The following is a 14,081-nucleotide window of genomic DNA, read 5'->3' as shown; positions in this document are numbered from 1 at the left end:
CTGCTGGCTCACTCCGGTCACCCAGCTTTGGGGGGGTTCAGCATCACTTAATGTGTATAGAATATAGCATTGTGTTTTAGTTCAAGCAGGCAGGAGTGCCACAGGGCTAGTCCCATAAGCTATGCCACTTCCTCCTCTCCCAATTCTTTCTAGGAGATGCTCATGGTGCACGACTTCACCAAATTCCACGGGCTGAAGCCGCGCATGGTGGATGCTTTGGACGAGCTGCTGACGCTGGACATTGCCAAGCTGATGCCCCTCCTGCGCCAGGAGGAGGTGGAGGTCCCCGAGCAGATTGTGCACGGCGGTGCCTTCGAAGGCACCCGCAACGGCCCCTTCATCGAAGGAGCGACCGAGGGGGCCTACGAGGGCATGGACGATGACGAGTGGGTGGTGACCAAGGACAAGCCCAAATACGACGAGATCTTCTACAACCTGTCCCCTATGGACGGCAAGCTGAGCGGCACCAAAGCCAAGAACTGGATGGTCACCACCAAGCTGCCCAACTCCGTCCTCGGCAAGATCTGGAAGCTCAGTGACGTCGACCGAGACGGCATGCTGGACGACGAGGAGTTTGCTCTTGCCAGCCACCTCATTGAGGTCAAGCTGGAGGGCCACGGCCTGCCCTCCGACCTGCCCCGCCACCTGGTGCCGCCCTCCAAGCGTCGGCAGAAGGGGTCGGCGGAGTAAGGAATCTCCCCAAGCTGGCCTCCATTCCTACGCCAAGGCTTGAACTGCTCCAGTAGGCCTTGGTTTGGCTCCGACTTTTCATTTTCCACCCCTATCTGGCTCAAAGCCCTCGTGAAGGCCTCGTTCTCGCACAGCATGGCAGATCCCGCTTCCTGCTCCCTCCTTCAAGCCAGTCACCACTTCTGCCTTCTTCTTCGTCCCTACTGGACTCAAAAGAAAACTAGAAAAGTTCCAGTCCGCTCCAGCAGGCTTCAGTTCCTCACGTAGGCCTTAGTCTTCCAAGCATCGTTTCAACTACTTCAGTTGGTATCACAATCCAGGTTTCCACTTCCTTCTCCCAGGCCTAGTTGGGCCAGTGGCCGTTGGCCCTCACACGTGCCAGACTTTTCCAGGAGGTCTTCCTTTCTCAAAAAAGGGGCTCCCCGCAGCCATGCGGCAATAGTTATCTCACACTTGAGCTACCTGCTTTCTTGGCACCAGCTTCGGACTGTTCTCTTGCCGCTCGCAAACGAAGAGAACCTTGACCCAAGAATCCTGACCTTTTTTCACTGGGTCTTGGCCTTGTTGCCAGCTCAGACTCCAAGGTGTGCCCTTCTCATTCCTCTGGTTCCATTAGAAACCTTCTCTACGTTGAACTTCCCTAGCTGGACACCTCAAGGCTGCTCGGGGACATTATTCCGGCAGGGCCTTATGGACAGCGACGGTCGGAGGTTTCCTTGGTGGCGTTGCTGCCGCCATTACTCCTTGCCGGACTCCATCACTCAGGGGGGCGACGTGAGGCAGGAGTGAAGGAAGACCGGCAAGGAAAAGGACAGAAACATCAGTCCACACTCAGGTCCACGTGCAAACCTGACCAGGAAGCCTTTAAAGAAATCAGGGAGAGAGTATTCATTGACCCACCCATCAGTAAGCTTGGTTCAACTACAGTGTCCACCTTTTGGAGGAAGGTTCACAGAATGAATGCTCACCTAGCCACCCTTACATGCCCAGAGTACAGGACTCTCTAGGGAAGGGCTATAGCTCAGTGGTAAGGAACCCGCTTTGCATGCAGAAGGTCCCCGGCATTTCCAGGTGAGGCTAAAGAAATGGATGGGGCTTGTCATTTCACAGGTAGTGTTGGTGGAGGAAGAGAGCTTTGCCTGGTTTCTTTTCCATCCTCGCAAGTGAAAATTATGCCTTGGGTGTTTGTTGGCTTGGGAAGGCAAAGTAGAAACCATGGGCTAGATAGATAAACCGAGTTAAAAGAACTCCCTTATTTCCCATTGGAGGGGTGCCCTTCACAATGAGAGCCTGCCTGGAATGTGCAGAACCCTCAGGGAAAACAAGGAGGAGACCAGCAGATGTTGGAAGTGCCTCCTGGCACCATGCCCCCTGGGTGGCAGAGAATGTTTGAGGTGGCGGCCTTTAAAATCCAGCCTTTGAGATGGCCCTCTTTGCAGACCAGGGAGACAAAAGCGTCTTCCACCTGGAGACGGGATTAAGAGCGCTCGCCTCAATGCAACAGGCATTTCCCCCAACCGCCCCACCTTCTAGGAAGACGTTGGCAGAAGCAAGAGCTTCTTAGGAGCCCCTTCCCAAGTGTTATGGGGTATTATGAGGATGTGGGGTGGAAGCTCCTACACAGGAACAAAAGAGGTGGCAAAGGCCACCAACCTGGGTGGCTTTAAAAGAGGAGTAGACAATTTCATGGATGATAACGCCGTCCATCCCCATCAGCCATTATGGCTGTTGCCACCTCCCAAATCGGCATCCGGTTGGCCACTGTGAACCCAAGATGGCCCACTGAACCTGATCTAGCAGGAGTCTTCTGATCCTCTTAGCAAGCTCTGCTTCAGCCCACGTTTGCTGGGTTCAAGCCAGAGCCGGCCCTACCGGTAGGCAAGAGGCAGAAACCTGGCCTTCACGTTCACAGGCCAGATTTCGGGTGGGTACCACTGAAAGGTGTTGTCATTTGCTCCATTTGTCGTTAAACATTTTGTCACCCCTGAGGGAGGCTGCCGCTCTGTTTTCTCTGTCTCAGAAAACCAAATGCCTTGGAGCCTTCTCTGGGCTGAAGTAGGGTCGTTCCCTACGGAGGCCTGCGACACGGTGAGGAAGTTGCTGCCGTCCCATCCACTTCTCAAAAGCCTCTGCTGGCTTTTGAGAAACCACCCCCCAATTGCTCTGGCTGCCTGTTTTTGTGCTGACTACTGAAATAGCCTCCATTCCTAGGCCTGAATACTGCTGGAGGCCACACCCCAAGGCCTCCTGGGATTTAGCTTCCTCCAAACATTGTGCTTTTTCGACTGGCCAAAGGCCAAGTAGAGGCCTGAGTTGACCTCACAGCCAAGATCTCCATCCATTTTCAAGGGTGAGGTGGTTGAGAAAGTTGAATAAGGGCTGATGTCCAGATGAGCAGTGTATGGCTTGAGGCTTGCATTGGACTAAGGCACCTGAAGTTAGGAATCGGGGAGCAATCTGCTTCAGCTTGCACTTAAAGATGAATTTACCTACCTAATCCGCATGCCCCAAAACAATATGCAAACCAAAAACGCAGCCACCCTTTGAAATTTGCACTTTTCTGTTCTATAGCCAAATAAAAAGATGAATGTGTTAGCAGAGACGCTGCTTAGAAATGCATATATTGCTGAAATTAACACACAAGACTTATTTATAACGGGGGAAGTTGCTTGCAAAGCAACTGCGCTGGCTTGGCCTGGTGTGAGTTGTAGTCCAAAACATCCAGAGGGCACCAGGTTGGCGATGGCTGCAATTACGCAATTAACATAGCACGGGGTTTTTGTGTTGCGATTTCGAGAGGGCTGTCTGAGTTACCCGTCTGTCGCACCAAAAGCAAAGGCAGAATATTGCACCACACCTTAAAGACCAACTAATGTTGTTATGGCACAAGCCTTTCTGGAGTCATGAATTTGTGAGTCTCTAATGGATGTGGGTGGCGCTGTGGGTTAAACCACAGAGCCTAGGACTTGCTGATCAGAAGGTCGGCGGTTCGAATGACGGGGTGAGCTCCCGTTGCTCGGTCCCTGCTCCTGCCAACCTAGCAGTTTGAAAGCACGTCAAAGTGCAAGTAGATATATAGGTACCGCTCTGGCGGGAAGGTAAACGGTGTTTCTGTGCGCTGCTCTGGTGCACCAGGAGCGGCTCATTCATACACCGGCTCCCTCAGCCAATAAAGAGAGATGAGCGCCACAACCCCAGAGTCGGCCACAACTGGACCTAATGGTCAGGGGTCCCTTTACCTTTAAGGTGCCACAAGGCTCTTGTGTAAATTCCATCCATACGGAAGCCTGAGCAGCCCCACCCACCCCAGCCCCAGCCTTTATCGTGCTCCCCTCCAGCCCACTTCCCCACCACAACCAGCTGCTTTTTATGTAAGGAAAACTATGCGCATTAATTGCTTTCATGCAATAAATTTTTCTGTCTTATTTGGTCCTCAATCTGTGCATTAGCAGTGCCAAAGTTTTGCATTTTTATTATTCTAACACTGTGCCTTAGGCTCACCCTCTTACAAGGCATCATAGCTGCATTTGTACCCAAGCAGCACCCTGGATCTCTTCTGCAACTGATAGGAAGCCTGCCCTTTGGTGCTAGCTCTGATCCGAGGGCCCTCTTTCGTAATTCTGTCCAGACCTCACTCCCATGCCCAACACCTCTGCAAGCCTTTTCCCTTGCTGAGAAGACCAAAGCAGTGTTCTGCCCACACTTGATGCTTCCAAGATGCTCCTTTTGACCTGGGAGCATGTCATAATGACCCCGTCTAGAACATATACCTGCTTTGGGTTGTTGGGGTTTCTACTATCCTGGCTTCCCTGCAAAGTGCGGGTTGTCACTTGCTTAGGGTGCTGAGAATGATCTCCTTAAAGATCCTGTCGCAGACCTGCAGTTCCCAGGGGGAGAGGAAGTGACAGGTAAACCAGTTCAAGCCTGTTGTGTAGACGTGGCCTCTGTGTCTCAGTCAGTAGGACTAAAACCGGAGAACCAGCGATAGAGACAAGTAGGGGATGCATGGTTCCCCATCCTCTTTCTTAGGTGCTGCAGAGCAGCTTGGCAGCTAACTCCACAATGGTTCTCCGGAGGACTGTGAAGCATTCCCTGGCAGGGCTGTGCATGTTCCATGTTCAAAATTCAGGATTTGCACATTTAGTCTTTGGAATATATTGCACCACACACTGAAGAGCTTATGCCATGGGTGAGCAACCTTTCAACGTTATAATATCTTTACAACTATTACAGGAATTGTAAAGGGTGCTTGTCCCTGCAGTGTTATCCAAATCTTTAGACCTTCAACCCTGAGCTCCTGGGTTGTTTTTCCCGTGCTGCAATTAAACATGTAGATGTTCTGAAAGGTTGTCCCCCCTTGACCTAAATATTGGGTGTCAGCTGTCTGCAAGCCCCCTCAAGTACCTTGGCTGAGCTGCTGTGATGTCACAGAATGTGCGTGATCATTAGTGGTTAGAGGGGGCTATTTACAATTTACGTGGTTCTTATGAGAAAGATGTCTGGTTCTGTGGGAAGTGTTGTGGAATGAGGTTCAGAGGAGATGTCGATTCTACCTATCACTTCAACATAACAACTCTTCTCTGCAAGTTTCTAATGATGTATATTTGAATATGCTTCCATACTTTTTCCTCCTGCTAATTGATTTTTCCCCCTCCCTCCCAAATCACTGGAGTTTAAAAGAAGTATGTTAGAGGGATGAGAAAGAACAACAGGAGGCGAAGAAACTCGGGAGAAGTTTCCAACCATTTATCCAAATCCATGAGGTCTAGCAACTTGCTTTAAAACAAGTACACCAAAGAATCGAGAGGTTCTCAGATGCGTAGCTCTTTGTTGGGCAGAAAATCCTTTGCTGGCATGTCATCCTTTGGGTGCGACACAAACAGCATTCCGTTCATTCATTGCATTACTTTGTCAACAAACTTTTGCCAGTAGTCGTGGATTTCAAATCTGCTTCCCGGCCTCTCCAGCTGTGTTTTCACAGTAGCACTGTTTCAGGTCAAGTTTGTTCTCGTGTGAGCACTGTGTGTAGGGAATAGCTGTCACTTTTATTCCATCTGCTTCATGTATACCTGCTGGGCTCAGATCCCTCCCTCTTTCACTGTATTCCAGCTGCACACTTGAGCTGCTTCGTTCGCTCCATTCAGCCTTATTGTTACTATTGCAGAAGCCATGGGCGTATTATTTCACATTGAAACAGCAGCATTTATCTGCCGACTTCGCTTGCCGTTTGCTTTAGGAGTGACTTGATGCTGACTTTGGAGATTTCTGGATTGGGTGAAACAGACAGGGAGCAGAGAGCGTGTAGCTGACATTCAGATGGCCTGGTTCTGGCGGAAGCTGTGTGGTGCTTACAAGACCAAACAGATCCCTAGAGTGCTCTTAGAAAACCCCTTAGCCCACTGGTGATGCTGTGGGTTCCCCATTCTGTAGGCAGGGCTGTCATCCCTTTATTCTTAAAATGTCAACATCTGCAACCAAAGACTCCAAACTCTGCACCCAGAATAGATGATGCAAGCCACCTATACAAATTATGAATATCCTTATGCGTGTGTATATATACACCGTTTCACCCAGTTCGTTCTGCTTCCAGACTTTTCCCAGCACCCCTGTATTTGCAAGGTCATTCCCAATCACTATACTGCAAAGGCTGATCTGCAGCCCAGGATTTTGCCCCAGCAGAGCTGCTCCGTCCCCTGGGATGTAAAGGGAAGACAGACAGCTCCACATCAAACCTCAGGATCGAGGCGAGAAGTTTGATTCCAGGTGGTGGTGGGGAAATCTAAGGAACCAACTGTCTTCACTGAGACCCCTCTGCTGGTCTTGATGCATTTTCTTGGGAGACCCAGGTGTGCAGAGGACCCCCCCTGCTGCTTCCGCAATGTGCCTTTGTCACTGTAACAGCATTTCAGCCTAAATAAAACATGTTGTATTTACCAGCCAGAGTTTGGCCTGCTTTTCCAGGGATCTTGGTGCTATGTGTGTATATATGTGTGTCTAGCATAGGGCTTATGGCTATTCCCTCACATTGGTGTGACAGTTTAGCAGTGTGGTATTCAGTTTTTTATGTTTGTATGCTACGGTGCGGCAGCTTTGGCCTGGGGAGGGTCCCATTATTATTATTATTATTATTATTATTATTATTATTATTATTATTTATACCCCGCCCATCTGGCTGGGTTTCCCCAGCCACTCTGGGCGGCTCCCAACAGAATATTAAAAACACGATAAAACACCAGACATTATAAAGCTTCCCTAATCAGGGCTGCCTTCAGATGCCTTCTAAAAGTCAGATAGTTGTTTATTTCCTTTACATCTGATGGGAGGGCGTTACACAGGGTGGGCACCACTACTGAGAAGGCCCTCTGCCTGGTTCCCTGTAACCTCAATTCTCGCAGGGAGGGAACCACCAGAAGGTCCTCGGAGCTGGACCTCAGTGTCTGGGTGGAACGATGGGGGTGGAGACGCTCCTTCAGGTATACTGGACCGAGGCCATTTAGGGCTTTAAAGGTCAGCACCAACACTTTGAATTGTGCTCGGAAACGTACTGGGAGTCAATGTAGGTCTTTTAGGAACGGTGTTATTTGGTCTCGGCAGCCACTCCCAGTCACCAGTCTAGATGTCACATTCTAGATTAGTTGTACTTTCCGGGCCACAGTTGTAGTTTCCGGGGCACAGTTACCCCACTGAGGACCAGGGAGTCCTCCATACCCGCCCACCCCCTGTCCCCCCAAAACAGTACTTCTGTCTTGTCAGGATTCAACCTCAATCTGTTAGCCGCCATCTATCCTCCAACCGCCTCCAGACACTCACACAGGACCTTTACTGCCTTCACTGGTTCTGATTTAAAAGAGAGGTAGAGCTGGGTATCATCCGCATACTGATGAACACCCATCCCAAACCCCCTGATGATCTCCCCCAGCGGCTTCATATAGATGTTAAAAAGCATGGCGGAGAGGACAGAACCCTGAACAGAGGCAAAGGGCACCGCGGAAATTTGTGAACCCCAAGTCCACCACTGTTTCCCCAAGAAACCCTGGGAACTGTAGCAGAGCCCTCCCAGAACTACAGTTCCCATCAACCCTTGAGGAACCATCATGTGTGCACCATTCTCTTCCTTGAGAGAAACCAGAGATCTGAAGGACTTGTCCCGTACAAAGCCATGGGGGAGGGAAGAAATTTTGGAGACCCATGTAGCTTTTTCCCCTTTCCATTTGGCAGGGCATGGCAAGTGTCCCCAGCCTGTGACTCACCCACTGGGCCCCAGCCAGAACACTCCTCGCCAGGCCAAAGGAAACTTTCACATTCCTCTCTCGGGTGCCAAAAAGAACAGGCGGTACCAAACGGCTCAGTACATGGAGATTCCACGGTGGGGGTAGCGCTGGGGCAAAGTCCCTGCCCGACTAAGGGGGGCAGAGTGGGTGCGGTTTGCTAATTTAAGACTATTGAACGGGGCAGCTCTACAGACGATAGTTTGCATGACTTTATTGACTTAATAACCTCGTCACCCAGAGCTCAGGGGCCCTCCTGCTCATTCTGCTGAGTGGGGCTCTGGATAGGTGCCCTAAAATCCTGCCCTGGTGGCTCCACAAATCCAAGAGGGCCCCTCCGGATTGCAGTGCTACCAGGCCAGGAATGGCAAGCTCAGTGACCAGCCAGTGTCTGGCAACCACTTCTTCGCTATGTCCAATGGGAGGACCGGGAACGAGGGCCTGCACAAACACTGGCCATGCACATACCATAAATTTAAAGCGCACACAGGAAAAGAACATCAGGAACGGCAGCTTGTTAAGGGTGCTGGGAATTGTAGTTCTGTGGTGGGCAAACTACGGTTCCTACGATTCTTTGTGGGCATGCTTTAAATGTGCCTTATGTATAGTGTGCATGCAACCATTATGGGAGCGCTGCAAGTGGCATGATTTCATCACCGGCGCTCTTTTGGATTGGGATGTGGACATGGTTCACAGCAAGATTAAATGGCTCTAGCAGATATTAAAGATTTTAAATGCACAAAAAACAATAGTGTTACGTTTAAGAGCTATTACACACACACACACAGCCCTGCAAATCAGTCTGCAAAAATAAGGAGCCTTTATAAATTTCTGCAACCCATCTACTCTCACGTTATTAATCATTTGTGGCCCACCCACCCCCAGAAGCACCATCTTGTCTGCCTGATTGCTTGGAAATGATCATTATTCGCCATAGGCAACCAGGCCAGAGGCTATTTATACTAACATGGATTTGAATCTCCATATGACCAATAAGCAAGCAGGAAAATAGGGGACAGGGCATAATCCACTATTCAGGTTTCTAATAAATATATTTCTACTATTTGTGTACCAGTCAGCTAACAAACTCAAGTTCCTAAGATGGTTTACAGACAGTGGAACAGTTTTAACTGTGTAGCTTCCCCAGAACAACAGTGTGGTCTAAACCACTGAGCCTCTTGGACTTGCTGATCGGAAGGTCGGTGGTTCGAATGCCCATGATGGGATGAGCTTCCATTGCTCTGTCCCAGCTTCTGCCTACCTAGCAGTTCGAAAGCACACCAGTGCAAGTAGATAAATAGGTACCACTGCAGCAGGAAGGTAAATGGCGTTTCCGTGTGCTCTGGCTTTTCTCACAGTTTTCCTTTGCACCAGAAGTGGTTTAGTCCTGTTGGCCACACGACCCGGAAAGCTGTCTGTGGACAAATGCCAGCTTCCTCGGCCTGAAAAGCGAGATGAGCGCCGCAACCTGATAGTCGCCTTTGATTAGACTTAACCGTTTGGGGGTCCTTTACCTTTTTACCTACAATCAACATAAAACAATTTATGTGCTTCCACCACATTCAGAACGGTAAAAATGAAAGTGAACCCTAAAACCCAAAACAACTATCAGCTGGTTCCAGCTAATTTCCAAAGATCTACAAAAATGCAAACGCAACACACTGGCTAATAACTGTTAGTGAATATATAATCGGTTATGATGTCATTCAAAATATACGAATAAGCCGCTTCAAAATGATGTAGATAGCATACAACACATATCACAAAATATACAAGTAACTGCAAGCTGTTATATGTATGAGTCAAAGAAATAATCAAACAAATCAATCAATAGCGAGGAACGCATGAAAAGGGGGAGGATCTGCGGAATCGCTTCTTCCGCTCCAGCCTGAAGGAGTCTGAGTGTTATCTGTATAGAGATAAGATGACTGCTTAAGCAACTGTAACAGTAATGCAGTCCAGCATCTCCCATAGTCTTTAGTAGTTTATTTTAGTTTCGCAGTAGCTGTAAAAGAATAAAAGAAGTTATGCTTCAGAGCTGTCGTTCGTGTAGTTTATACTCTGCTGTGCTACCCTGACTTTGGAACTGAGTTTGGTGCTCACAGCTCCAAGTTGTGAGTCCATTGCACTTAGACCTGCTTCCCGCAGTGGAAGGTCTCTGGAAGTGCTTTCGCAGCTCGCTTAGCCCAGTCGGGGCTGAAGACGTTGAGCCCAGTTGTTGTCACCGGCTCAAAGGCGGAGCTGACACGCCAAGCTGTCTCTCAAAGGAAGACGTCTCACAAAAGTCTCAAAGGAAGACATCTCTCCAAAGTCTCAAAAGGACAGAATATCTGGTATTACAGCTTCTGTGCGGGACGCGGGTAGCGCTGTGGGTTAAACCACAGAGCCTAGGATTTGCTGATCAGAAGGTCGGCGGTTCGAATCCCCGCAACGGGGTGAGCTCCCTTTGTTTGGTCCCTGCTCCTGCCAACCTAGCAGTTCAAAAGCACGTCAAAGGGCAAGTAGATAAATAGGTACCGCTCCAGCGGGAAGGTAAACGGCGTTTCCATGCGCTGCTCTGGTTCACCAGAAGTGGCTTAGTCATGCTGGCCAGATGACCCGGAAGCTGTACGCCGTGTCCCTCGGCCAATAAAGCGAGATGAGCGCCGCAACCCCAGAGTCGGTCACGACTGGACCTAATGGTCAGGGGTCCCTTTACCTTTTACAGCTTCCGTACACTGAGAGTTTTGTAGAAAGAACTCAGGATTCCTGGATCTGGACCCTCGATTGTAAGGGTTGAATCCAACCAAGTGAGAGTGGATTCAGTGAAATTAATTGTCACCTAACCCCAACTGAGTGGTTATCATCCGACCTGCTTAGGAAAATCTGCTTTTTGCAGCACACCATTCTTTCCCCCTTAATAAAGGATTTCCCTTCTTTCCTGCGTTCCCTGCTGTCTCCTGCTTCCCTGACTGCCGTTTCCAAATCACTGCTTTTGATTTTGGAACAGAAGTGGAGACAAGACAGCGGGCGGCTCCTAACCCTTGCTCTGGGTTCTACCCACGCGTAGAAAAGGGGTGTGAACGAGGTCGGAGGAGACTCAGAGCATTTCAGGGGTCAGTGGAAAACAGATGGTGGGGCAGGAATGGGGGGAAAGGAGTGAGTCAGAATTAAAAAGGTGAGTCAGAAAATTGTGGAGGGAGCCAAGTACATTTGTGCGCGCGCTTCTATGGAAAGTCTGCGGCCAAGTGAGGGAAGGGTGTAGCCTGAAGGGGACACAGGGAATGCCAGCTTCCGCACTTCTAGCAGAAATAATACGGCAGAACCTGGAAAAGAGGAACATATTCCAGGCTGGGGGCCGCCTTCCCTTCAGAGTGACCTTCCAGGAGCCACATTGCAGTGGTGGGCGGGGCCAGAGGCAAAGTGGCAGAGTAATAATAATAATAATAATAGTAATATTTTTTTATTTATACCCCGCCCTTCCCGGTTCAAAAACTGGGCTCAGGGCGGCTAACAACAAATTTAAAACACTTAATTGTAAAAGCAGCATAAAATACAGTATAAAAACATGAATAACAATAAAATTCAAAGTTCAGAAATCAGTTTAGGGGAAATGCATCTAATAAGCATTAGATAATCCCCAGGCCTAGCTGGCTGAATTAGTCCGACTTGGGCCAGCAAGGAGGCCAGGGGAGAATTAGCTGTGAGGTCTCAGAGCGGGTAATCTTGATAAAAGGGGAAGGGGGGGGGAAGAGAAGGGAAATAATAGATCAGGCTGAATTCAAATTAAAGGCCAAACGGAATAGCTCTGTCTTACAGGCCCAACGGAAGGAGGTTAAATCCCGCAGGGCCCTGGTCTCATGGGACAGAGCATTCCACCAGGTCGGAGCCATCACTGAGAAGGCCCTGGCCCTGGTGGAGGATAGTCTGACTTCCTACAAGAGCGACGGCAACCTTTGCAAGGTGAGCTAGTTTCTGCACACACTCAGGAAGAAGCACTATCAGCATTCAAGGACTCATTCCAGCCAATTTTTGAAAAGGCACTTGAAGAGGGGGGGCTATGGAAGGCTGTGGGGCAGTAGAGAGCGAGGCCTGTGGAAGAGTCCTGTGGGAGAGATAGAGGCCTGGGCACCTTCATTTCAGTTTTAATTTGCATACCGCCTTTTTACATTGCTATATGCAAGGCCGTTTACAGAACCAAAATATACAATTTTCTGCATTTAGCTCTTGGGCCTCCTGGACCCCAGGTAGTAAGCCTGCACTGGGATTTATCTTCAAAACTTCTTATGCCCCAGATATAAGCAGTTATAGAATTTGTTATAAGAATTCTAAGGTGCCAAATATAAAACGTTCATAAATGTACAAGGCAAACACATACATAAGTACATAGACCATGTGTCTTAAATAGTACAGGAGAGCAATGCTGAGGCCATTCTGACTCTCCCAAACCTTTCTGACTCTCCCAAATTGACCTCACATATTTCTCTGCGGGTGGGACGCGGGTGGCGCTGTGGATTAAACCACAGAGCCTAGGACTTGCCGATCAGAACGTCGGCGGATCGAATCCCCGCCACGGGGTGAGCTCCCGTTGCTCAGTCCCTGCTCCTGCCAACCTAGCAGTTCGAAAGCACGCCAAAGTGCAAGTAGATAAATAGGTACAGATGTACAGATGTAAGCTCAGATACTGCCCCAAATTTTGTCACTTTACTCCCACATTCTTTCCTGGAATTAAAAAAAAAAACATGGATATGAGCGCTAAAGATGCACTATGTATTACATTAGTTTTCTGGCAGCAGCTCTTGCGTCGTGTGAAAGCTCATATATAATGCAAAAATTGGCAGTTAGGGAAACATTGGGGAATAAACTGCTGTGTGAATAAAGCCAGGGTAACTTTTTATTTTTTGCTTCCCGGTTCCCCAAACACTAGGAACCTCCAGGCAGCTTTTAGGGTAAGTTGCAGTTGGAGAGAAGAGTCCTGGACTTTTACAGTGGCTTTGTGATCTTGTATTTATTTATATGCCGAGCAGACTTGCAGAAGGGTGCAAGGACAAGCACACAGGCCTGCTGTTTAAATCTCAAAAGCAACATCAGGACTCTATAAAATTTGCCAGCTAAACACTACACCTCCCAAGGAACCTCTAGATTTTGCAGGATTTGTGAGACCGCACACTGGAAGATATGCAGGCATTGATTATCAAAGAGCACACTGAAATAAAACAGGGATAAAACAGGGACATGTGAGTCTGCACAGAAGATATACGCTAAGTCCTATCCCTCAGTGCAGCAAGATATAGAAAAGTCCCTCCAGTGAAGTCTCCAAGCTTTCAGTCCCAAACTATTAGTCTGGCAGTCAACCCAACTGGTCTCTGCAATTATGTTGGAGCAAGATTCTGTTCCAGATAACGAAAGGCCTCAGGAAACTTGCACCATATTGCAAAAAATAAAATAAAATAAAAATCTGTCTGGAGTCTCCTTCCCTCTCTGGACCAGTAAGGGATGATGAGTCAGATTGCAATAATCCATACATTATGGTATCGCAAGTCCAAGTAATCTCTTCCATTTCTGCAAAATGCACACATCTGGTTGTCCCCTGTAACTAGTTGAAGCTTTCACGTGTTTCTCCTTCGGTGCAAAACAGAAAGCACAAATTTTGAGGGGTGTGTGGGTTTTGTAGGGGTGGCTGGCATTACGTTTAATGCCCCTTTCCCCCCCTCTGACGCCACGGGGATTACTCTTGACTTAAGCAACAGTGGGGAGCCTGTATCTTCCAGCTGGCAGATGGTGCGGCATGAATACCGAGGGGAAACATCCGCCAGCCCTCAAACTCCTGTGAAAACAGTTAGCAGGGTTGGAAAAACACACTCACCACCCTGGCCTTTGCCAGCCACACCCAGCACCCGGCCCCTCCAGAGCCCAGATGGCCTGGGACAAGCCTGTCCCCTAGTGGCTGCATGCAAAACTGACAGTGGACATGCATATGTGTGCATACTTTGATTTATCATATACCTCAGGAGTAGGGAGTTGCAGAATCATAGACTTGAAAAGTCGGAAGGGGTCACAAGGGTCATCTAGTCCAGCCCCAGAAAACATAAAATACCAACCCTCCTTCCCCTTCCCCATTGTCAGTAGCCACGGAGAGCCCTC

General features: G+C 48.9%; 1 protein-coding gene and 1 long non-coding RNA gene across 3 annotated transcripts in view; one reads left to right on the top strand and one right to left on the bottom strand.

The window, feature by feature from the left end:
- The window catches only part of EHD2 (EH domain containing 2), a 57,927-nt gene extending 51,301 nt beyond the window's left edge, over window positions 1-6,626 (top strand). The window contains exons 5-6 of one of the 2 annotated variants that reach the window (XR_014514740.1): window positions 154-2,291; window positions 2,324-6,626. Coding sequence is in view for 1 of the 2 variants with exons in the window: in XM_083455465.1 (XP_083311591.1) it covers window positions 154-690 (537 nt within the window). In the remaining variant the exon portion in view is untranslated. Of the gene's footprint in view, window positions 1-153 lie in introns of both variants that reach the window. The other variant, XM_083455465.1, reaches the window with a different exon arrangement.
- Window positions 6,627-11,384: 4,758 nt separating this feature from the next.
- Window positions 11,385-13,918, bottom strand: LOC310684947. The gene is made up of 2 exons (XR_014514996.1): window positions 13,074-13,918; window positions 11,385-11,921 (listed from the first exon to the last, which is right to left on the bottom strand). It is a non-coding gene; the product is annotated as an uncharacterized lncRNA (long non-coding RNA).
- Between the last annotated feature and the right edge of the window lie 163 nt (window positions 13,919-14,081).

This window comes from Podarcis tiliguerta (genome assembly GCF_965153285.1).
Source record: "Podarcis tiliguerta genome assembly, chromosome: 8".
Lineage (NCBI taxonomy): Eukaryota > Metazoa > Chordata > Lepidosauria > Squamata > Lacertidae > Podarcis > Podarcis tiliguerta.
Note: the sequence above shows the minus strand (reverse complement) of the source record. Positions and strands in the feature narration are given on the sequence as shown.